At 41.8% G+C, this 25,780-nt stretch overlaps 1 protein-coding gene across 3 annotated transcripts in view; it reads right to left on the bottom strand.

The window, feature by feature from the left end:
* Nucleotides 1-481: 481 nt before the first annotated feature.
* The window catches only part of ARID5B (AT-rich interaction domain 5B), a 114,582-nt gene continuing 89,283 nt past the window's right edge, over nt 482-25,780 (bottom strand). For all 3 annotated transcript variants that reach the window (XM_062496522.1, XM_062496521.1, XM_062496520.1), the window contains 3 exons: nt 21,110-21,207; nt 8,540-8,738; nt 482-4,661 (listed from right to left, as the gene is read on the bottom strand). In XM_062496522.1, coding sequence (XP_062352506.1) covers nt 2,520-4,661; nt 8,540-8,738; nt 21,110-21,207 — 2,439 coding nt within the window. In that variant the 3' untranslated portion in view covers nt 482-2,519. The remainder of the gene's footprint in view (nt 4,662-8,539; nt 8,739-21,109; nt 21,208-25,780) is intronic.

The raw sequence follows: 25,780 nt of genomic DNA on the forward strand, positions 1-25,780 counted from the left end.
GAAAAAAAAAACTTCAGCCAGTGAAGAATTCAATAGTCTGTTGAAAGATTTCCAAGATTTCTGTTAGAAGAGTTCTTAAACAAATAATGCATCGCTTCTGTTGGGGATTTATGCCACCATTTATTTTCCTTAGTCCCAACATTTTGCCCAGTATTAGCCTCCCCAGCCAGCAGTGGTCAATCTCCTCATGGGGCAAGTGAGGAGCCTTCTTCCCCTCTCCCTGACTCCCAGTCCTGTGCTGCCTCAGCATGGCTCCAAAAACCCTACCAGCAAACTCCAACAGGACGTAACCAAAAGGGACATTGGACACTTTGCGTAAACAAATGCACAACTCCAGAACACACAACTTAACCAAAACAAGGAGAAGCATTTGCTTTGCCAAACACACAACAAGCTTCTGTTCGCGTTTGCTGTAGGTTTTTATATTCCCTACCCCCTTTTCCCCCACCCTCCTCCCCCCCATTCCCAAACCCCTGATTCTTATGTGATTCAGATCTAGTGCAACTTTACTAGAGATGTCCTCCACACTGCGGCCTCTGCCTGGATGAGCCTGTGGTTCTGTTTCCCATATGACTTGTGGAGCAGCAGGATACTCTGCACTGGCACATCCATGTTCCGAATTCTACTAGTCTGTTTATCAATCAATTAAATATAGTTTTACCACAGGAATATAAAGTATTTAATTGAAGAAGCTGGATTTTTAACAGTAGACGAGTATATACTTCTGGTTTCCACCTTTGGATATTAAGTATGATACATTATATACTGTATTTGGCTTCATATCATGGGAAAATTTAATGACATGCCTAGCATGCAAAGTGTTTCTTTAGTTTGTTTTTTCTTTTTGTATCAAGTGCACCGTCTTTGAACAGTAACTGAGATGGTTTGAACCACAACCAATTTTCACACTGTATAAAGCCTCCAAGTGACACTTCGCTTTATCAATGTCTGTGCTCAGCTGCATAGGGGTGACATCCTGCAAAGTGAATATACATCCACAGGGAAGCTCTTTCATCAGGAAAATCCAGCCTCTCCATGCCTGGGCTTCCCCCCTGCAAAAAGATGCTCAAGGAGAGACCCAGATCCCTGTGGGAGCATGAAAGGATCATCCTGACCTCTGCACAGAACCCCCTTACCCACTGCGAGGCACAGAAACAACTTGTAAGCCTCTGATTCAAATCCACACTGAGTCCTCTCACAGCTCCTGAAATTCTCAACATTCTCACCAACAACAAATCTCTTTTCTGCACTCCTTTGTCACTCAGCAGCTTGAGCCAGGAAGGTTTTGTATTCTAGACCGTTTCTCTGGTAGGCAGGAGGGTTTCACAGCCTAGGTAAGATTTAAGTACAATGCTTGACAAATTCACAGACCACAATACAGGAAAGCAAAGCTCAGTGGAAGGGGAGAAGCAGTGTAGGAGCAATCGCAACAACAGGAGGAGGGTGAGAGGTGCTCAGCACCTTACAGGGGTGGGCCATGGGGAAAAGAACCTTGTTCGCATCCTTGCACCATTAACGTCACCTACAGAATGTTTATAACCATTAAGATTAATCTGAACCAATTGCTTCAGTTTGTAAACAGTAAACGTGATGACAAAACAAAAATGTGTCTCAAAAGTATAAAGAAAACTAGAAAAATTACAAACAAGTAATAAAAAAAAAAATTAGGACAGCCACAGCCTTTAAAAAAAGTTGCAGATAAAATGATACTGTTTAATAAAATAAAAAGAACCCAAAACAAAACAAAAACAAAAAAAAACCCCAAACATAAAGAGCACAGAATACACTGGACAAACGAAAACTATATAAATTATTGTGACCAAATGTGACACTGGTAGTTCATGAAGTGGATATGTACAATCAAATTAAACAGTGTTTACCATTCTGTTCTAATAGTGTTAAAATGAGAAAATCTATTGCCGTTTTACTATACATTGCATTGATTGAATCTTTGAAAGTCAGGAAAAGTTACCCAAAAAAGCACATCCACTAATTGTACAGATTCTTGGCCCACTTCTCCTTTCCAGGTTCATCTGAAGTCTTTGACTCATTTGCAACAATGCACAACCTCTGGTCCTTGGCTCAGTGAAAGGCAAACGCAGCCCTCACCAGTGTTTCAGTGAGCTCAGGACTGGGGCTGTGTTTCCACGGCTCCCTTTGAACACCTGCTCTTACCATGTTCAAGTCCTTTCAAAAAACACATATGCAAAATCCCACTTTTTTTTCTGTGTGTGTTTTTTTTAATTTTTTAATTTTTTTTTTTTTGGGGGGGGGGGGGGTTTGGTTGGTTGGTTTTCCTTTTTGCAAGGGCAGGGATAAGGGGTGAGGGGGCTGATGTGGGAACCAGAATTAAGGAAGCAGTCCTGTCTCCATCAAACTCCAAGATGCTCCTCTAGGTGGGATACAACTGCATCCTGGTTGAGGAAAATACAGATTGCTAAATCTGCAATTGTCACAGGGAGAGGAATGTCGCTAACTGAACTTTTCTCCTCAGACCATATTTTGTGAGCGAGGGGGGTTTACAGTTTTGTGCTGGGGTGTACAGAGGATAGCTGGGAAGGTGGGAATGCAGCTTGAGGGTTTATAGCAGCTAAAGGATAAATGCTGTTATGCAAAAGATCACCATAGGAACTTCCTACAGGTGTTGCTGCAGCTAAGTGTCTGTACAGTTGCTGGGAGTTTGCAGGGGACGTGAGGAACTGTCTCTGCACCATGAAGGAGTGAAGAGCCAAAGGCTGCATTAGTGGGGATAGCATGGTCTGATTTTTCAAGTACTGCAGGGGATGAGAATACCCGGGTGGGAGGCGATTGTTCAGGCCCGTGCACAGGCTTCCTGGATACAAGCCTGGGAAGATGGGGGCTGATAGGGGAAATTTGTGGCTATCCAGCATGCTGCCAGAATGAAAGCCATGAATTGACTTGCTACCTTCCCCCTCTTGGTCGGGAACCTTGTCTTTTGTTGGGGTCTCCTTTGGTAAATGAATAGGAGAGACAGCTCGGATTTTTTTTTCAGAAATGACTTTGTCCAAATCCTCCAGGCTCCGTTTCAGAGGCCGGGCAGCTCCCACGTTCTGTGGACTTGTTCTGCGGCTGATGATAGGATGCACCATCCCCTCCATCTTCCTCAGGTTCTCCAGCCTCTGGGCCTGCTGCTTCCCAGACCTGTGGAGCAACTCACTGTGTTTTTTGGGGGCTATTAATGCCATAGGGGACACATGGCAAGCTTTGGGGCTGCAGTCTAGGCTCACAGACTGGCTGCTTCTGGCCTGGAACGGGGAGATCCCTTTGCATTCATGCTGGGCCGTGGATGAGTGAGGGAGACTGGAGCCTGGAACCTTTGCAGTCTGTTTGTGTATGCTCTTTGGAAGACTCAAATCTGTTGGCTGATCATCTGAAGAAACCTCCACTGCTGCCTTTTTTTCTTGCTGATGCAAAGACGGGCGATAATTTAAACTTAGTTTTTCTTGGTGTTTGTGTTGAGTAAAAGTACAACTATTTTCAGACTCTCTGAACATGTCCCGGGGGAGGTACTTAGATGTCTGTTCATTATTAAGGTGGTGTTCTGTGTGCCTATAAAGGCTGTGCAGATGAGGTGATGAATAGAAATCTGCCAAGAAAGTGGGCACATGGGAGTGCTGCAGTGCCCTTTTCTCACTCAATTTATCTTTGCAGTCCTGGATATCCAACTTCGGTAGGTATGACTCGGCAAAAGAACTGAGGTGATGTTTTGAAAAATCACAGCGCTGAGAATCTGGTTCATTTAGCATGTCATGTTTAAAAACATCATTAATTGACTTCCTTTCTTCCTTGGTTTTAAAACTTTGTACATGCTGTATGACTGAGGGCCTATTAATTGCTACAGGATCAGAATTAGGGGCATGGGAACCTTGTGATATGCCTGAGGACAGTTCATCTCTGCTGTTGAGTTTCTTTTTGCTGATCAAAGGTGGAGGAGAACCGTAAGGATAGTTACACGAGAGTGTGGCCCCACTAACCTGCGACAGCAGCTTCTTCTTTGCCAGGGGTGACATGATGCCTGGATTACCTTTTGAGTACAGCAGCGGTGTGTAACTGAAAGTGGAGTCATCACTCATGGACCCAGGCAGCTCCTTTTCTTTAAACATGTCAAAGTTCTGCACCACCAGTACTTTGGGCGTTTGCTTCAATGCATTGTGGATATCTTCATTTCCCAGCTGGTCCACTTTCACCGTGCAGTTTGCGATGTAATCAGCCATCCCAGGCAGTTTCTCATCATCCATGTCACTCTGAGTGGGTAGATGGTCTGGGAAAGCTGTGAAGGGCATTTCTGGAGGTTCACTTTCTAGGCTGTCAGTAAAAGCTTTGTGTAGTCTTTGTTCAGGCTTTGTGTCTTCCAGGGCATCTGCTGGGGAGTGTAATCGTTTTGCTACAGTGGCATCCAGCACAGTGTCTTCTTCTGCAGGCACAGATATACTCGAGAAAGAGGATGAGTGCTGAACCTCCTCCTTGGCTTTCTCACTGTTTTCTGTCATGTCAGTCTTCTCCAGAGGCAGTGTCCCAGCTGTCTCTGGTAAAAGAGATGGAGGGCCTTGCACAGGTTGTTTCATCTCTCCCACTGTAGGGTGTTCAGGGAAGTTCTTCTGGTCTGCTGATTCTTGATCCTTCTCTTGTTCTGATGAAACCTAATGAAATGATTCAACAGATAACAGTAAGAATGCAGTATGTTCTGGCAGCCTGTTTGTAAGGTTATGCACAGTACACTGTGGGCTACTTTTAGAGAAACGACCTTGTCGGCATGGGAAGGCTCTAACGTCAGGTCCTGGACTCAAACAAAGAGAAGTATCTCCTGGAAATACTAAAAAATACACCATCCTTGTCAGAATCACAATAAAGCATTTCAAAACCGCAGATGTTTGTAACCTGACGAGAGGCTCTGGTGTCTTGATCAGATAGCTAAATGCTGAGGTTATATGCTCTTACAATTAATTAGGTAAATGCAGAAGAGCAGATTTTGTGACACAAACAATAAGGCTATAGAAATTTCTCCTGCTAGCCAACTTCACCCAAGAAAACCACACTATTCCTACGCTTTTCCTTCCATAAAGTCTCTCCAGCATAGCTATCTTAAAATTCAGTGATCACACAGGAGATCATACACACCCAGTTCTGCATTAAAGTGTGAAAATGACAGAAACGGCGTACTAGAAATCCCTATTGTAGGCAGGAAATCACTGCCACAGCTTAACTAGGACACATTTTTTTATTAACAGATTAAAATGAAGTTGTCAACATTCAGTAAGTGTGCGCCTGCTATTACAAACATGGCTTTTATCCGTTCTCGTCAATGGGACCGTGGCTCGTTCTGCTTCCCCATTAATACAGCATGTGTGCACAATTCACACTATTCATCCCATTATGTAGCCAGCTGAACTGTGACCCACAGAGGTCACCAGAGCATCCCATCTGCGATCCAGCTGACTGACAGCCCTTTACAAAACTGCTGTCACTCTCCTCTGACATGTCATGGTAGAAGACAGTCATAAAACAGCAGCATTGTGCGACTCCTTTATTATTATTGTTTTCTTTCTTCCTTCATTGTAAAGATAAGACGCGGTGAGAAAGTTATCATCTAAATGCTGCTTTATGGTCTGTCGCAGGAGCAGGGAATTTGGTCCTAATGAATCTAACCCTCTCAGAGATTTATTTCTTCACAGCTGCTTTTAAATATTCCTGTTTGGTTGGCCTATTAGTTAGTGTCTGTTAGTCATCCTAGCTTCTTCTTTTTAAACTCATAGCTGATTTTTGCAGCCAAATACCGTCATTAGGTCCTTTACAAAGTACCATCGCTAGTCTCTTGAGCTTATAAAATTACAGGCAAATACCAGACAGATGAGCAAATCAGGGATGAATAAAAAAAGAGAATCATACTTAATAACTGTACATTCTGCTCTTTGTTAGTGTTAAGCAATACTTTGACTGAAGTTTCAGCAATTGCGAAGAAATGTGCAGTCTAAGGCTAATAGCATTTTGTCTGGTGTCTTGTTACACTGACAATGTCATTGTGATGGCAGGAAAAAAGTGAAGAGCACAAAGGCAAATACAATCCTAATAAATTAAAGTTATATTCTCTCCCTGCATACTTCTAATGGTGCATGAGTTGAACATGCAATTGAGATGACCACACATTGGTAGCTGGATTATGCTTCTCCAGCTCACAGATTCCAGGCCACATGCAGAAATGGCTTTAAGCGATGGCTTGGTTGGGGACGTGCCTACACATCTGTGTGGTGGCTATAGGGCTCTCCCTCAGAGCAATACCCCAACACTGCTGTGCCTGGATGAGGGCCCAGGAATGGGGCTCTACTGCTAGATAATGGCTGCAGTGCAAGAGACAAGCAACCCTCTGCCTGGCTCCAGTAGACCTGGATTTTGCTCTACCCAAAGGAGCTGAACATCTCCTGCCTGCTACCCCCGTTAAGTGCCACATCCTGGGCATGGAGCCCTCCATATGGCAAAACACAGATGAGTTCTGGAGCCCTACACCCACCCAGGGGTGAAGCATCCACCCTGCAGCTCCTTCACTGCTCAGGCTTTGTGTGATCACCGACCCGTATAGTGACTGACATGGAGGTCAAGGTCCCTAATAGCCCACCCTGATCAAACAGGGGCAGGACATGTCTTCCACCCCAGTCAGGGAGGAGAGACTAATTTTGCTATAAAAGGTACCATTTTACAAAAGGGAATTGCCATAATTGCATATTATTTTTTGTCTCATCTAGGCTCCCTACATTTCCAGTAAGTGCAGCTTAGGAACTCTTCCTGCAAACCACACAAAAATAACTTCAGTTTAAACAGCAGGAAGTTTGAGATGGGGAACAACAAAAGCAAGGAAATTCAAAGTGTAGGCTGTTGCTCTGTTGCTGACTTGTTATGTTGGACTTAGTAGCAGTGGTACAGATAGTGTGTAATGTGTCTTCCTGATCCAAGACCTTCAATAAATAATCAGGGATGAAGGAATGACAAGGGAAGGGAGCACAAGCTTTCACTTCACTTCTCCTTGCTTTGGGCAATTTTTCTTGCAACCTTCCAGTGACTGAACCATGTTTGTGCACACTCTCCTCTTGAGGTGGGTTTTTATTCTTTTAATTTTACCCAAACAGGGCTCCCCTACTTTAAAATTACAATGTAAGAAAAAAAAAAAAAGATGGCTTTCTGGGGATTGCTCTTAAATTAGGTATTAATGGTATCATTATTTAAAACATAAATTCTTCTTTGGATGGGAAATTAAATGTCCTAGTAAGCCCAGCTTCAAGAGGTAGTGGGACATGAAACCCCAAATTTTCTGTTCTCAAAACTGGTTACGTGGAGTTTCACAGACATCTGTTACAGGTCCTGCGTTGTTTTTTAAAACAATGAGGAGGAGGATTGTTGATAACTGACTCAATAAAATTTCCAAACAAGTTTAGAAACAGGACTTCTGTACCTGCCAGACTCAATGAAGTCAAAGGAGCAGCCATAGTCTGCCAGGCATGTCATGTGTTTCGACATTCTTTAAATGCTTACTTTCACTGCAACGCCTTGAAGGCTGCTGTGATCTGGCAGACTGAGACAGGAAAAGCAACATGTTTTGCAGGGGTTGTGTGTGAGGAGCTTCACCACCTCCATATGAGGTGCAAGCAGGGCACAGGAGAGAGTGGGCAGATGTGCACAGGAAGGTGCTTAAATAACACGGGAGCACAAACCCCACTGATGTTGTATCACTTAACGACACTTGAAATTTACTCTTATTTGCAGACAAATATGAGTTCTACCATCAATCTTACCCTGTGCTGTGAACATAAAATCTCTTCCACAGGGCTGTCCTATACCTGCAAGGAAAGTGGCTCTATGTGGAAACTGGGGCTGGCCCATGTGAAGCAGAGTGACACAATAGGAACTCAAGTCTGAATAGGAGCCTCAGCTGAAAGCTTTGGAGAGGGAAGTCCATCTCAGGGCTTGGAAGGTGGTTCCCTCAAAATGTGACCTTTTAGTTCAAAAAGAAACTTAGTATAATATAATAAAAATCCTAGGGAGCAATATATTTTCTCACAGTCATGAATACATCTGTGAGCACCGAAGGGCTGATCCAGAGGTTACCATAATAAAAATCAGCTGTGTCCAACTATTACCACAGTATTATCAACAATATTAAGAGGTTCCCGTACCCTATACTTAGATTAGGAAATTACTGTGGTAGTTGTGTGGTTTCCTTTTGGCAGCTGCTGATCTGTTAATGGTGACCACTGCACAATACAATGAGCAGAACTGGTACTAGTCAGATCCAGAGCTTGGTCCTCTGCCATCCCCACTGTGCAGTATGGAGCAAGCTGGCTGCCATTGGCAGCCCAGGAAAATCCCAGCACAGACAGTATCACAACAGCTGAATTTCCATTGCTGAGCAAACTAAAAGGCCAACTGGTTGGAATTCTCCAGTTTAAATTATATATTTTATCACTGGATTTCATGTAATTAAAGCTGTGCATTTTTAATTGAAAAACTGAAAAGCAGGGAAGCAACAGACCTCAGATGCATCTTGGGGTTTCTGTGAATTATCTTTTTCCTTCTTGCTCTTTTGGTTTTCATTTTTGATGCGTTTTGTTCCAGACACTTTTGTTTTCACTTCACCCTCCTGGGAACTGTTATCCTGTTTTCGAGGTTTCACTGGAGGCAGTGGCTTATCTTCCTCTCCTTTAATAAATCTTTCATATGGCAGGATTAATCTAGGGGATTAAGGAACAAATAATTGATCAGGTTTTGCTGTTCTAGCAAAGAAAAAAAAATGTATCTACAATGAGCAGTTTACTTAATAAATCCATTTTCTTCCAAGCCATAAAAGCAACAGTTTAAACTCTACATCTACCCAAGTATAAATCCAAGTATAAGAAATCAATTTATTTGGCAAGATTATCATGTGGAATAAATTCAGTGGAGTTGGAGTTGGTGTGGATTAGCTGTCAGTAACTTCGCAGTGGTTTGTGTGGCTACACCAATTTGTACCAGATGAGAATATCAGCCATTATGTTTTAGACTGATTTTAAAGTAAAATTCACCATCTATTTTTATTTTCCCTCCCTGACTTTAACACATGCAGCAAGCCCCAGGAAAACACCTACAAAGCCACAGCCGACTTGGTAACAGCTACATAAATTTCCAGGCTGCTGGTTCCTTGACTGCAAGGGTGAGTGCCAGGAATGTGGCAGGGGCCAGGAGAGTTGGGCTGCAGAAACTCTATGGGGTGGGCACAGCACCTGCCCTGCCTTCACCAGCACCAGCCCAGCCTCATCCATGCAAGGGACCCGTGTAGTCACTATGGTCCCTTTGCTAGGGAGCCTTTTTTCAGGGAGAAAGGGAGAGGAGAATAAAACAGGAAGGAATTCTTCACTGTGGAGCTGTGTGCCACAAAGTGCATGAAATCACCTTAAAAACACAAGGAAGAAACACAAAAAATATCCTCCCCTGAAAGCATCAAACATAAGAGTTTTAATCTCTCTGTTTTCCCCTTTGCAATTCTTGATCTGAAAGGAAAAATAACTGATATAATTAAAAGGGATAAACTACATTACAATCTAAGTTTCAACTTCAGTGATTAAAGTTTTTTATAATGCATTTTAGTATGATTAATGACTCACTGTGGGATTAATATAAAACTCTGACTTTAAAAATACGAACACTAATACTGCAAACATAATTTGTTAAAAAAAAAGACAAGCTGACTCTGTGAAGAAAATGTACTTTACTTATAAACAACACAAATCTACTCAAATATCAGGAATCCTTAATTATATTTAATCTAAGACTCCAAGGCAGAAACCTCTTTGGTTCAGATATTCGTTTGTTATCCTAGAATCAGTTTCTAAGCATGCAATTTTGATTTACATACTTAGATGTTCAAACACAGTTTGGGCTTAAGAGAGCAGAATTAGATTGCTCGTGATCATAATATTTTTCATTTTAATAAAATACAACATAAATTATGTTAAAATATAAACCTAATTTATGCTATATTAGAAACAAAATTCATTAACTGAGCATGCTCTGACATGGTATGTGCAAAGAGGCGTGAATAATACTTTCTAGCCCTGAATTTGGCAGGGCTCCAGTAATGAAGCTAAGCAGAGCCCACAGGGAATATTCATCTTCAGATCCCATTACAAACTGAGTTTAAACATGTTACAGCTGCTAAAACTGGAAACTGCTCCCTCTATGCAAACTTAGCAAAATAATATGTAGTTGCCAAATACCTGATTCCCACTGTAATATTATAGGTAATGTTTATATAATAAAAAGCATAACTAAGCAGAAGAAGAAAAAAAATAATCCTGTTCATACTTGAGGCTGTTACATTTCACTTGCAAAGCACAAATATTGGTGAAAACACCAAATTCCTCCCCGCGCTGCACAAAGCACTTTGGACTTCACATAAGAGGCAAGGTTGGGTTTCACATAGGGCAGTGCCGAGGCTGCTCTGCCATGTGTTAAGTACTTAAAGTCACTTTTAATAAAAACACATTTTATTACAGTAATTGTTAGCACCGCAAGGGGAGTGTTTGACTTTGTTTTGTTTCCATGGGAACGCGTCACCCATTAAAAATCTCCATATTCCATCCGTAAAGGTTTCAGACGCTGTCCGGTGCCTCATGGGAGACAGAGATGCTCCCAGCCCCAGGAACAAGCCTTGGCCAGGAAGATGCCGAGTGATAACCCACTGGTTAGAGCCGGGCTAGGAGCAAGGCCAGGCCAATGTCATTAATCACTGCTCACGTGCTCTCTGCTGAGCCTCGTAGGGTAACGCTACTAGGGTAACCCAAACTCCTCCTTCCTCTGCACCGCACCAGAAAATTAGCTTGGGTGCTAATTAGTACTGTGGCTTAAATTTCCTTTTCTGATCCTAAGGATTCACGTGGGAGTACAAGGTTTTCATTTTAGTTATTTTTCACTGAGCTCAGCAGCTGGCAGGCCGACAGCAGTAAAAATACATTTCACATAGCCGGTCAGTGGCCCGGAGCCAGTGGCAGGAAATCTGGAATTAAATGTTTCGTGTATCGAGGAGGCGGCATGACTAAGGTAAAACTGAGTCAAAACACAAGGATAGCTTGTTCTAGGATTTTCCCCTTCTGGTTTCAAAGGAGGGCCGACTGAGGTGGCTTTTGGGGGGAGGCTGGCAAGGAGCCGGGCAGGAACGTGGGCTGCGAGACCCCGGGGAGGAGCACCGAGCCGAGCAACACCAGCAATTGCCTCTTCACGTAGAGATTTCCGTCGGTTGCAATTTTCACTGAATGTTTTTTTCAGTTATCCTGTCATGGTAAAACACAATTACCCACAGGATATGATCTTATCATTTGATTATTAGAAGTTTTTATAGCACAGGGGTAATAAAACTAATACAGCTCTCGCAACATGTAAGCAGCCGGCTCGCATGCCATGAAAGCAGCTGGCTTAGCCAATTTAAGGTCAATATTGCCCAACACCGGAAGAATGCAATCTGCCGTTAGCCAAATAGTTTAGCAGAATGTGACATGACTGAAACCAGCACGAGATTTTTTTTTTTTTTTATTAAATATTTGCAGTGCAGGTAAGATTTAATCAATCTTTGCACAAGGAGAGGTAAAGACAACATCCAAAAAACTGGATCCAGATACCTCAAGTGTATCGTATGTTGGAAACAACAATCATGTTTTCAGTCACTTTGAACTGTGGCTGTACTTCCCGACGGGGGTGGGGGGGTGGGGAAGTATAAAAGTACTCATAAAAAAGGAAAAGAGCTGGAATACTTCGTGATCTAAAGAATATTTACTTGTAAAGCCTGTGAGAAGACCAAGTAAAAGGGTCTTTATCATGATCAAGATTCCAACATTAAGATTAATAAAAAGTATTATTTATAAGTCAATTAACATAAATAGAATATATAAGCACTAGTGTATTAAAAAAAATCTTTCCACAGGCAGCAGATTTTTAGCAGCATGAGGTTTTTTTTTTTTTCCCCTGGAATAATACAAGAATAACATTTTCCAGCCAAGAGCAGAAACAGTAGGGGAGTCTTTGCTATCACAGGGCTTCTTATTAAATTCAGTCACTGTGAAAAGCCAGCCTTTTTCCTTTTAATTTTTTTAAAATAAAGACAACTTAAAATCAATGTAATTTATATTAACAAATCAGTACAACACTAATCCTGATTTATTACAATCAGCAATATTAAGTTCAATCACGTATAAACTGCTACTCAAAAAAAGATTTTCCTTTAGTAAGTCCTGAATTAAATAATGGTGCAGTATACCGAGTTTTTAGATCTGCATCATCTGATATTATGAAAAATTCAATGTACTTCTCTGCAGCAGATGTCAGAAGTCAGAAAATCTATTACAGTAATGTAAGTAAGCTGGCTTTCTGCCAACCTTTTTTTAAAAAACACTGAAGCAGATAATTTTATATTTACAAATTCTAAAATCCTCCAGGGACTGAATCTCTTTCCCAGCAAAAAGCAGAAACTTCACATTAGAGAAATGTATTTCACAGTATATCAAACATGTCTTCACCATTAGCATTTCATAAAAAGAAAAAATAAAAGCCCTTAATCTTTATTAGTCAACATTTTTTTTTCCCAGCTACAGAACTAACAATACAAGTTCTCATCTGAGCCAGTAACCACTACATGTATTGATTATGCAGAATGAATGACTTTTTTGGCCTTATTCTGCTTCACAGGACACATGAGAGCACATCTATTTATAGGCATGATAAAAAAAAACCAGTTACAATAATGCAAAGGATCTGACCAGCCCAGAAAGAGGAAGGAAATTAAATGCTAAGACTGCCAGTTTCCCCTTTAATTCTCCCTACTGTGTATGGATATGAGGGGGCTCTGGGGCTGGGGAGGAACCATATGCCCAGGACACACAGGGTGATGGATGGAAGGAGGCAACTCAGCACAACCCCTACAATATTTTTTTGTATCACTGTTTCAGTGTTTATTTTTTGTTTCCTTTCTGGCAGAATAAAATATTGCAGCATGTCTCCCACTGACATCACTGTACCTTCTCCAGGGATCCAAGCCCAACATAAAATAGAATGTCCTGGAGCCTCTCAGCCACAAGAATAAAATACTAAAATACCTTAAAATACTAAAGCCCACTCCTTGGGAGATGTCGCCCCATTTACATGCTCGGCCAGGTTAAGGAGGCTAATTGCAACAGAAATGGAAAATGATTTAAATTTCCTCCACCAAATGAATACAGCAATCAGTTAACCCATAGAACTCACTGCTAATGGATATCTTGGGGCCAAGGGATTAGTGAGATTATGGAAGGATTAGATGCTAATGTAAATCATGAGAACATTAAGTTGTTAGAGCTTCAAAAATGCTGAAAAGGGATAGGCACTAGGTCTCTTTAGTGGTAAGAGTCTGGAAAACACTTTTCTCCTGGGCATGTAAGGCCATGGTGGCTCCAACTCCTTCCTCTGTAGGCTCTACCAGACCTGGGGCTCGAGACAGCTGTTTTTTTTTCAGTCCAAGAGGGCACCCATCTGCTCCAGGATGTCCTCACAGCAGCTGGGCAGAGCTGCCTGCAGCCCCTCAGCCAGAGGGTCTGAGCGTAGGGCTGCGACAGCCACTGTGGTGAATACAGACCCCTATCAGTAACTTCAGTGAGAGATACCTGATTCTTTCCCCCAAAAAAGTCAGTGGCAAAACGTTCAGCTGTTTTAAGGGGCGAGGAGGAATGACTGAGCTCCGACCCCAAGAGAAGTCTTATCTTTTTTACCCTGCTGCTTTTCAAAAGGATAGATCTTAGAGCACTGGTCCAGTGTAGGCAAGGGAAAAACAAGAAGGGAAACCTGCAGCAACAATCAGCTGGTGGGGATAGCCAGGAGCAGGAGGCAGCTCTCCTGGGCACCAGTGACACATTCCCAGCAAAGAGGGCAGAGGAGTAACCCAAACTTTAAGGTCTCAGCTTGTCTTCCAAAATGGGAATATAAAATACATTGAGGAAATGAAGCAGTGTGTTCTGCAGTCTGATTTCCCTGGATTGCATGCTACAATACAGGGGTTATGAAAAGAAGCCTCACGTTCTTTTGTGCAGAACACAATAGCAATGGCGTTATTTGCATTTGTCTGAGGAACAAAAGTGGCACGTATTTTATCAGTAAACACAAAATATGCCGGAGCTCAATTTTCTTTCCAAAGAACTTACACTCCTTTAAGAAATGGCTCTTTCATCCTTTCAACGACAACTTTCCTCACAGCCCGCTGGGAGTGCTGGTGGGTAATGAGAATGCCTTACAGCTGAAAGGTGTGAACAGCACTGCTCTAAGAGAATTCAAAGACACTTCATTTTAAGTAAACTGGCAATTAGTGACATTACAAACACAGCTGTTGATTTCTCTGCACAGCCCAGTGAAGCAAGATCAGGCACTCCTGATCCTAGGGCTCAGCATAGGGAGATGAACAACTCCAGTGTTTTCCCTCTGGTGCAAACTTACTGCATGGAAAAGAGTCAAAGGAAGGGTGGGGCGCACAGAGCAACTTCCCCAGATCACTCTACCAAAACCACTACAAGAGTCTGTTTTGGCCACATTCATAATTTCTGCACCTAAAGGCAAACATGCATTTTGTTTGGTAGGTTCATGAAGTCCCTGCAACGCTTGGTTCCTAGGATCAGAACAAGCTTACAGATGTCATTTTGCATTGCCTGTGGGGTGCAGGTCTCCTGTGAGGACTCCAAAATCTGGGGCATCCTGGGAGCTCTTGAGTTACATCTATATTGCAAAAAGCTGAACAAACTAGGGGCATTCTCTTTCACGTTAACAAAATCCTGAAGTACAAGGTGGAGACTCCTAGCGTCACTGGGCAATCTCAGAGAGAAGATCTCGGTGCTTACTCATTGGTGCTCCTCCTGCAAAAGAGAATGGCACACCTCCTACTGTGCATCACCCTCCTGGGACAACTCAGCTCCCAGCAAGGAAAAAGGACTTGTCCCCTTGTGTTGAGCGTGTCCCTACTCCTGGATGTCAAGAAATGAGATTGCCATGCATGACACTGACTGACTCCAAGCACTGAGCTTTAGGACCCCAAAGCTCTGGGCACTGCAGTAAGTGCCAAGGCACATGTTTATGGTGGGCACACCTGGCAAGGACCTGCCTCTCTGCTCGGGGGACAACGCACCCAGCAGCACTGGGCAGCACACAGCATGCCCCAATTCTGCTGGGACAAACTCCTGGGTGAAAGGAAGGATATAGGTGGGAAAACAATTCCCCACCAGGAGAGAGATCATCTGCTTGCAGGCACTTAAAGGCATTGCCTGACTGTCCAGCAGTGTGCACTCGAGGGCTCCTGCTCACTCTAGTGCTGGCCAGTGAGTCGCTGAGGCTGAAATCCCAGAAATTTTGAAAAAAAAATTCATGTTCTCAGATGTTTTGAAAGGACAGCTAGGGATCTGTTTTAATGCTAAACAATTACATTCCTCTGTCATGTGATACTTTTTAAATTTTGGGGAGGGGGAAAGCTTTCTGAATTTTCAATAGTTCCTTTGTTAAAGCATCTGTTACTCACATAATTGAAAAGATGTTTGTTCAGTGGTATGTTTGAGAGTACAGTTATTTAATCTTAATGATAAAGCCCTGAGGGCAGAAAATCATAAGTAGAAAACTCTTGTTATTTATAAAAAAAACCCAAAAAACCCAAACCAAAAACCTAGAGTAAAATAAAGAGAGAACTGAGACACTTCATCTATCTTCAGGCTTAAATTTGTGCTTGATGGAAAACTACAGAGACAATTTGCAACTTGTGAAGTTTTCTGGGAGTCTGGGGCCAGCTAAAGTATGAGGGGGGGCAGGGAAGTGGGGTGAAGACAAAAATAAAACAAGGAGAGAAAACTGTTGCTTGGCAAGTTGTTTTTTTTTTTTTTTTTTTTTTTTGGGTCAAACAAAGAGCCAGTTGTAGTTTACAGCATGACATAACATTTGATTAAGTTTTGCCTGGGGATGTTTTCACACTTAACAGTGAAAATCAAAACCTTCTATTAATTACAATGTGTATAAAAAGATAACCATAAGCAATTTCATGCAGATGCTATACTAACCCACTACTTTTTGCTCCCTCTAATGACTGGCTGTTATTTCCTGCAAAATTCCACTGAAATGCTTACATGTTATGAAAGTTATCCAAACGTTCTAGAAAACCAAACAGCATTTGCATGGAAGACAGAGCTCTCCTGCATATTGAATTACTGCACAATATCCTCAGGGTAGACAGACTTTATGGCTGTTCAAGGGAAACTGTATAAAGGACCTATTTTGACCTGCCTTGTGTTTCTGATCATATATAATTTTTACGTGAGAGATTTAGAAAGAAAAATGGCAGAATGGGCTCTGATCTGTACAAGACACTGCATCTCCTGAAGTTTAGTCCCCTGGCAGATGTGCAGGGTTCTCTACGAGTGCCCAGGGGCCACACTCACAGCCAGAATAAAACCCTCTGCAGCTCAGTGTCCAAATATGTGGGCAAAGACACCCTGCCCCATTGTGGAGAACTACAACCCATCTCATCTACCTGCTCCTCCTCAAGTTCCAGATGGCTGTGTCTCTGCAGAATACTTCCCCACTCAGCTGCCTTAATTTTGTGAGAGCACAAGGCCTATTAAATCCCTCTCCAGCTGTGTCTGACCAGACAGACTGTTTTTCAAAATGCCAGGGCCAGCACAGGAGACATGCTGCTGAAGAGCAGGACTCAGGCCATGGGGTTCTCTGGGTCCATCCTTGCTGGAGACCCCAAGGGAGCCCAGCTTCCTGCAGCACCAAAAGAGGCAGGATGCTCCTGGTCTATGGTACCACACAGCTGCCTGCCACGACACCTTCCAACAGTGACATGTCTATCCACCAGAGAAGCCAAGGAGAGTTAGTGCATGCCATTGCACACCTCAATTTCTCAGGCCACGTGTGTTTGTGCACAGTTTGTGCACCATACTTGCTCTGGAGGAAACCAAGATGAATCACAACCAGACTTGGAGCCAGGAAAAGGTCCCAACAGGTAATTACTAGTATTTCTGTTTTGTTCAATGTATTTTATTGGGAACTTTTTTTTTAACCTTGCCAACTAGCAGGTTGGGGGTTTTTTTGTTTGTTTGGGGTTTTTTTTGTTGGGGGGGGGGGCGGGGAGAAGGGAGCAGTGGTGTAATATTTACAAAAAAATCCCTAACAACAACGTCATCAGCACTGCAGAAACACAACCTACTGCTCATGCCAGGAAGTTAAAGCTGCCGATCATTTGTTCTGTGTAAAAGCGAAAAGAAACCTCAAACCCTGCATGCAAAAACCACATCTGCATTATTAGGGGAAGACAGCGTGGAGCAGAGTGCTTCGCAGAAAAGTAGCTATTTCTGAGGGTTTCTTGATAAGAGAGAGATGTAGGGTACTGACAAGGGCTGTAAGAGTTTCATGGGAACAGTGTAGGCTGAATCAGCTCATAGCAACCACACATGCCTCTGGCTTTTTGTGAACGTGAAAGGGCAGTGCATTAGAGGAGCACAAATGAAGAAAGTAATGACCAAAACAACACCTTATAAGCTCCGTATGGTCCAAGTCGTGCACAGAACAACAGTCCCATGATGGGAAAACATTCATGTTTTTTATATTGGTAATTATCTGTAACATGAGCAATTAAGTACAGTACTAATGGACTATAGCCAAGAGGCTGGTATTAATATTAAAAACTGACAGAGATGAATAGGTTTGGAAGGAAAACTAGGCTGACAAAGACATTTTTATGAAGTGCTTGGGCCTATTTGGAATAACCCAATCAGAGGCAGGTCCAGACCAGCCATGACAATAACACATTCACTGGCATTATATAATGCCTGCTATGCTTTAAATAAAAACACCCATTGCTTCTACTCAGAAACCTGCACTTTTGTTATTATACTCATTAATAAAACAAAAGTTGTCTAACTAATATAAAAATAATACTTACTGACTGGCAGCCTTGCCTTATTCTAAAATGAAAAGAATTACTAGAAACATGAACTGTATTAATGATAAATGAATCAGTTGAAAATGCACACAAAACCTTTTGGATTTCCCTCTTACCAAAGAAATAAAGAAAACACTGCCCCAGCTGCAGCACTCTACCTACCTATAGCACACCAGCAGTTACCACCACAAGCCCTGCTCCGAACAGCAGGGTGCAGAACAATACATTCCCCAAAGCCTTTAAATCTGGCTTTGTTCCAGCTTTTGCCATCCCCTGTACCATGAGTCTGCAGCCACATAGTAGCTTTGCAGAGGTTATAAACACCTTTAGAGAAAGCAGTATTTCTTCATTGGACTTGGTAGACAGAGAGACAGTTTTGCCCCCTCCAATGCTTGTATTTTGTGTTTGGTTGTTTTTCTTTTTTTGGTTGGTTGGTTGTTGTTAATGGAGCTTTCTTCCTCTCTCTCTCTTTGGCCTTTGAAATTGTGTGTAAAACTCCACCTTGCAAAGGGGAACAGGAGAAGGCAGGAAGGAGGGATGGCAATGCCTCAACTGGGACATATGTACCATTGCACTCCTCAGCATCCTAAGGATGCCACTGAAAGGTGGCTGCCACCTGAACAGCCTTGATTTGCTAAAGCTGATGCAAACAGCCAGTAGCTTCTCTTGGGAGAGAGCTGGTTAACACAATATGGATGCACTTGAGATCCATTTGCAGAGATGAATGGCAAGGCTAAGTCAAAGCAGCAGGGCCAGTGAAGTCAGGGAACTGCCTGTTCTGCCTCCAGTAAGCAAGGAAAGGCCAGTGGGATTCCAAAAGGAAAAATCAGGAGATTTACTCAGCATTTTGCTTCCCAGTTTAATTCAATTTCCAGTTTAGTTGTACAGCTGTAGAGTTGCAAGTTTGAAAATGGATGTGTGTTCTGAATCATGAGTATGTGTATTTCTGCACTGCAGTTCTAGTTTTAGATTAAATGTCATCTGAGCTCTTTGCCTATAAATGAGCATTACATTTACAGGTGCTGTACTTAGAATTACCAGCTGAAACAAACCGTGACAATTTAATTCACTTTTTTTCAAGTCTGAGGCTTAATACAGCTTTCCTGTGGTGGAAAAAAAGCATCTAACACTAGAAAAATAGAGACTGGATGAGCTACTGAGGTTTTTTCTATACGTGTTTTGTTTTTTCCAACCAAATTTAGTGAAGAACATTTTAGGTAAGCTCAGGGATAACCTAAAAGTCCTGGAAGATTTTTTCTGAAAATGCCATCTTTTAATAGTATGCCAGGGATGAGGAAAATTATGCGCTGCCTCGTATCAGACCTAACCCAGGACTACAAGATAGACTGGCATCCATGAACTCAGATTTGAGTTCTTCAGTGTATTAAGACTAATCTAACCACAAACTAGAAGACTCCTTCCTCAAACCAGGTTGATTCAAGCAGAACTGCTTTTGGGTAGCCTGGAAAGGCTTTTCAATCTGGAAGGCATCAGGAGCCTGCTTAGGTTTTCCAGTGAGCACTATGGGTTCTGTGGCACTTCAGAGCATACCCAAGAAAGTGCTGAGTCAGTCACACACGAGACTCTGTGCATGGGAGTGCAATGCAAGGCTTTCTGCCTATAAAAACCCCAAACCACCAGCACTGAACATTGTCAGGAAAGCAGAAGAGAGAGGTGGGTTCATTAATTTTTCCACAACTACAAGAGATGTGCTCTCTCGTGACTCCAGACTTTCAGCAATGCTCCCTCTGCAACCCAAACCCACAGAGACCTAATACTTCTGTGTGCCTGGGTCTCCTCTGTCAAATAACATCCCACACAGAACATCTGGCAAGGGAAAAGCCAGACTGCCAGTTGGAAACCCATCAGCTGGCTTGGGTGCAAGAGGAAGCGCTGAGACTCCCAGGGCTATAATGATGGAGGTGGAAGAGCTGAATACCCACAATCTGATGAGTCAATAAAACAATCTATAACATTTTTCTGCAACATGAAGGCAAGGAAAAGCCCTATCTGACATCCACAGCAACTCACTCACTTCGCTCTGCTGCTTGGCTCAGTCTACAGAAAAGCTTCTAACATTTATAATGGCATTAATTACATGCAACTCCTCTGTGCACCCAAGCCCTTCTGCTGGAGATATCTCCTGTAAATGAGCATGATCAAATCTCCTATCCTTCATGAGGATGGCAGCATCTCTCTTCGAGAAGCCAACACACCAGGTACTGAGATAAGGAGAGAAACAGCCCACTGAACACGGCTCTGCCATGCCACCTGCTGCACAGGCAAGTACAATCTCTTCCTGAGCCCAGCAAAGTGACTTGTTTATGCCTGGGAACAAGAGATCTGAGCTGAAAATTGCTGAGCTTTTATTCACATTTACTTGTCTAAGGAAAAAAAACAACAAAAACCAACCAACAAAAACCCAGGGGAAAAAAACCACAAAAAAGATAAAAGAAAAAAGAAAAGGAAAGAAAAAGCCCCAAGAGTTGTTTCTAGAAACCAAATCAAAACAACATTCCAGCTCCAGTATTTTATTCAATGTGTGCTGGCTTCACAAGCCCTGGAAGTTATTATCTACATGGGAAGAATAAGAATTCAACAGTTCTGATCAGCAACAATGGCTGCAGAGAAAGGGTGTTTGGCAGCAGCTCACAGGCAGGGAGGAGGGAAGGAATGCCACAAAAGAAGAAGGATCCAATGCTCGGCATGACCTACAACATTAACAGCACCCTGCATTATGGGCCACCCCATTATTTTGATCAAAACAACAATTTACTTAATTGGTATTACTAAAAAATGATAGAGGAAAAATGTTTGCATCAATTAGCTGCTATTTCTTATTTTCCTTGAGTATGTTTACCTCAATTTTTCAGCTTCTTTACTGGAAAGATATTGCAAAAATTAAGATCTATACCAAAGGAAAGTCAGATGCTTTTTAAAATTTATTTAGTCACTGGAGACAGACACTCTGGTTTAAATTACAATGGATTATCTGACTAAACTTGGGGAAATATTTAGTAAATCTTTAAGAAGACTCTCTATCTTTTTCTCTAATTCTTTATAAAACGCTTTGAAAGCTTTCCAAATTAATTTTTTCATTATTAAACAAGCGTTTCAGATTCATTATCTTACCTTTCATAATGTCTGCGAGTGCATGTAGCAGCACTTGTGCTTCCAGGGTTACCACCTAATTCATCATAAATATGTTTCCATTGTCGTCGGGCTGTTATCTGTAAAAATGGCAATGGAAAATTTAATCTTGCATCTTTACAGATTCTACAGCATTTGAGTTCACAAAAACAAAAGCACGTATGACACTTTCAGAACAGCATGTACTACAGTCACGATAAAATCCCTACAGAATATATAGAGTACACAGCGCTTTGGGGGTCTTTTTTTTTTGGGTTTTTTTTTTTTTTTTTGGTAAGTTAACACTGTCTATTTTCTTCCTCTCTAAAATGGAGTGATCTGACTGATTCATTATCAAGTCACAAGCAGTACAGACTCACAAAAGAGAATCTCAATCAATATAGGGTCATTAACCATCAGAAGTTATGCAGACAAATCCCATGGTGAATTATGAAAATGAAGCTCAAACCAGACTCAGCACAAATAGTGATTACATAGTTATTTTAACTGAATTAGAGAAAATAAATCTGCTGCAAAACTCAAATCCACCACAGAATTCTGTAAATCCAAAAAACCATAGTCCATAACTATATATGTTACAAGCTGTTCATTTTTATCTATTTGTATCTGAAAAATATATAGATCAAATAGTAATGAAATCCTAACGTACTCCAATGTTAATATCTGGGTTGTGTACTTTATTGGACCATGATGATGAAAAGAAACATCTTGTAACATACTGAGCTGCACTCCATGGTTTTTTTGTGGTTTTTTTTTTTTTTGTACCGAAATTAGGATTATACAGAATAACAGATGAAAGATCTGGCAAAAGGATTGTTTCTGAATATCACCTCATTATTTTATATATTCTGCTATATTTAAAACAGGAAAATAAACAGGAATAGGACAAGCACAACATATCACCCCTGTTTGCCTGCAGCTCATAAAGAAGGCCAGTAGAAAACCGTGGGGGCAATTTGGAGAGAATTTTTTCATTTGCTGTGGAATGCCGTGGATTTTAATGTATTCAGCCCTGGAGGCTTCTTTGGAGTTACCCACAGAGCAGTCAATGGCATTTACTGAGGAGCTAAAGGCAGCAATCAGAAGAGAACAAATATTACAACTTACAATCTGAGGCCTGTAATTTTAATCTAAACAGGAGGAGATAGCTACCATCATTAAATATTACAGGGTAAGTAAGTGTTTCTGTTTTGCTTAATATAAAGGGAAAACCCTTCCTTTGCAGAAATTATTCTCCAAAGCCAAAAGCATGGCTGGAGTCTGATCATTTGATAACGTTACAATTTCTTCACATTTATTGTTTGCAGAATTCTCCAGAAAACAGCAGTAGCTTTAACTCACTATTATCACCTGAGCATAGTTTGCATATACAGATACTTTGGGGGGGGGGGAGAAGCGTTTTATCTTAAACCTTATACAAAGCTAAATGAACTGACTTCATTCACTAATTTTATTTTCTGTCTTTTGTAATAAAAAACTCAAAGACTACCAGCACAAGGATTCAAGCAATTCGAGGATAAATTCCACACAAGCAAATTATTTAAATATAAACAGTCATGTGATAGTAAGGTTCATCCTAAGTCTGTTTTGTTTCAGTTCTTATGCTATCTCTTCCCCAGTCTTCCCACACTTCTTCTTATTACTACTAAAGTGCTTGAAGAACCAGAGTCCTAATGAACATAATGTCCATAATGAACATCACATCCTGAGAATGTGAATGGATGCTCCTCATGCAACCCAAAAAATCAAATGAGAGTTGGACCAAGCATCCTGCAGTGAAGGAATGCCTGGATGGGAAGCTACCTCTGCCTCCCACATTCCACCAGTCCTCAGGACCAGAACAGACAGGGGACAGAGGCGTGGCCAGACAGCTCCTTCTTGGAGCTCCCAAAAAATCACAGATTCCTTGAGGACTGCTGCCAAGTGAACCTCTGTCAGGCTCATGAATGGGGGAATGGAGGTGCACGAAGCTGCTCTGGGGTCTGTGCTCTTGGCCCTCTGAGAAGCACAACCTGGGCTGGGCTTGCAAGGCTGTCCAGAACCTGAAGCCTTGGCTAAGAACAGTGATGCTGTGCAGAAACTTTAAATGAAAGCCAAGGATTAGCTAGCAGGGGGACTACTGCAAGTCCCCCTTATGAACATCCTGATGTGACTAAGAAGCATGGTCTCCATTTTCAAAAGAGTCTCATTTAGAGCCTTAGCCTCATTTACCAAGAGCTGACTCAAGAGTTGATGCTCAAGCTGGAACACTAGTAAATATAACTAAGGGGAAAAGTGAATCCCTTTGAAGTCCATGGATCATTTTTCATGTCTCTTTCTTCTAAGCTGCTTAGAATAATAGTATTTTCACAAACATTTGCCCAGCTTTATCCAATTCTACATCTGCAATGGACCAGAGCTCCTTGGCAATTAACTGAGCTGTGCCCTCCTACAGAGGGAGTTTAAATTTGACATTCCCTGAAACAATTGTTATTCTAACAAAGCCTGGGGTTGAGTTTTACCCTGCTCTGGAAAGTTTATTTTTTGTGCTTAATAAACTTCAAAGGACTAAAGGAACTGATTAATTACATCCTTAAACAATCTGAACAAAAAGCTTCACTGAGGAAACTGCACTCTTGTCATGCAGGGCAGGACTGCTCAAGCTGAATGTCCCTGCTGACCAAATCCAAACTGAGGACTGCCTTCCTTTCTCATACAAGTTCTTCCCAACCACCTCAGTGACCAAACTCCCCAAGGAGTCAGGAAAGGGCAATACTTGGCAATGCTTAGCTTATGGCTGTGGTTGCTACCAAAAAATGTCTGCCTCTGCTGCTTTAGTTTTCCGATCTGTTTTTCCTTATTCCTAATAGTATGCACATCATTTCCAGTGCCTGCCACGTTTCTGGAAGTGCAGGATGGTCCAGACTCACCCATTAACTGAGGTGATTTCACAGGCCAGTGTTACCTCTGACATCTTCATATTCCAATGCAGGCTTTTGTTTTAAAGCAGCATTCTGGGTTGCAGAACCCTTGTGCAATTTGTTCCAACCTACGGCTTCAAAATCCTTATGCTGGGCCCACTGGAAGCCAGCACCTTTGAAAACCTCTGTGACATCTTTCCCAACCAAGAGAAATCAGAATTAAGCAAAGAGATTGGCCTGTCCAGGGACATAAGAGCAGATCTGATTTAGTTCCTATAAGCACAGTATTATGCAGTGACTGGTAGTCAAGAAAAAACAAATAAAAGCTATGATCTTATCTATAAAAGCAGAAAACTGTTTACAAATATGCTTTTAATGGTGTCTTCTGCTTTGAGAAATCTTAAGGTCTTCTGCACTGCAATCCTAGCTCCCTTCCTTGTAAAAAGCTTCTTGCTTACTTCCTGCTGCAAACGTAATGGGGGATTTTCTGGTTATGGCACATGATGCTCACAGCTCTCTTCAGAGCTCTGGGTATTAGTTCTGTATAAAAAAACCCAGTTAGCTTTGCATTCCACTGATATACCAGTTTCTTCAGGCCTGGCTTGACACAAGACTGATGCATGTGTCAATTGCTAATTTTTAAAATCTAAACCACTTTAATGTTGCTTCCAGGAGGCAGCAGCTAACTGGATCCCACTGACCTTTGGTAAAATCTAGGTGGCTACATACTGAAGGTTATGCTCCACCTAATTTTCTTTTTATCCTTTATCTTTCTAAGACATCTCCAGGCAGAGTCCATTCAGCAGCACAGCCTTCTGCAAACATGCCAAGGCACTCCTTTTATGTTGGCTCAAAAGGAAAAATGCTACATCATAATTTGCCAAGAACAACTCTTTAGGTAAGTCCTGGAAGCTTCCCATCTATGAACTTCTGTTCCTTTTACTCACTTGACTTAGGGTGACTGAGAAAATTCCAGGCAACAGCTGTTAAATGCCACTGCAGCTGAGCCCCCTACAACATGGCATTGTTTCATATTTCATCCAGCGATTTGGGGACATCTTAAATCATTCATACTGTGAAGGTCTGCTCTAGAGAGTGCTTTCCAATGCACTCTCCTATTATTAGTAACAAAGATGCTCATCTCAAATACCTTCGTTTAAGAGAAATATGATTCCACCATCTACACAGAGACAGCTTCATCTGCTGAAGTTTTAAACCAGTTTCTATGGATTGCTGTTTTAATTAGGCCTGTATTATGTTCAACAAGTACAAGGGAGTGTGGTATTACACAGTTATAGATGACAACTAACTAAGAATTAGTAATCAAATGGAGGAGAAATGACTCTCATAAGTACTCTAAATGGAGAGCACTTAAATATGACACACAATCATGACTTGACACTATTAGATATCCCGTATGTATATCCCATATGCAAAGGTTATGCCCTCTCTCAAGCCTCACTGGATCCATTCCCCCAGGGGGAAAGTCAGATGGCTAAGAAAGTTGTTCTCTGCATCTCAAATCCAATCCCTGTCTGTTCTCAGTCACTTTTAGATCCTTAACTGACAGTATTGCAAAAATCTGTGCATCTGTGCAGAAGGTGAAAAACACCGCACACGACCTATGCTTGTTTCTGAATAATGTTTTTCAGACTGCATCAAAATGTCTATATATGAACAAAGTGGACAAGGCAGTGGATAAATTAAAAATAGGCATATTATAATTGTTCTGCCAAATAAAAGGATATAAAGT

The sequence above is a fragment of the Cinclus cinclus genome, chromosome 7 (assembly GCF_963662255.1).
Source record: "Cinclus cinclus chromosome 7, bCinCin1.1, whole genome shotgun sequence".
Classification (NCBI taxonomy): domain Eukaryota; kingdom Metazoa; phylum Chordata; class Aves; order Passeriformes; family Cinclidae; genus Cinclus; species Cinclus cinclus.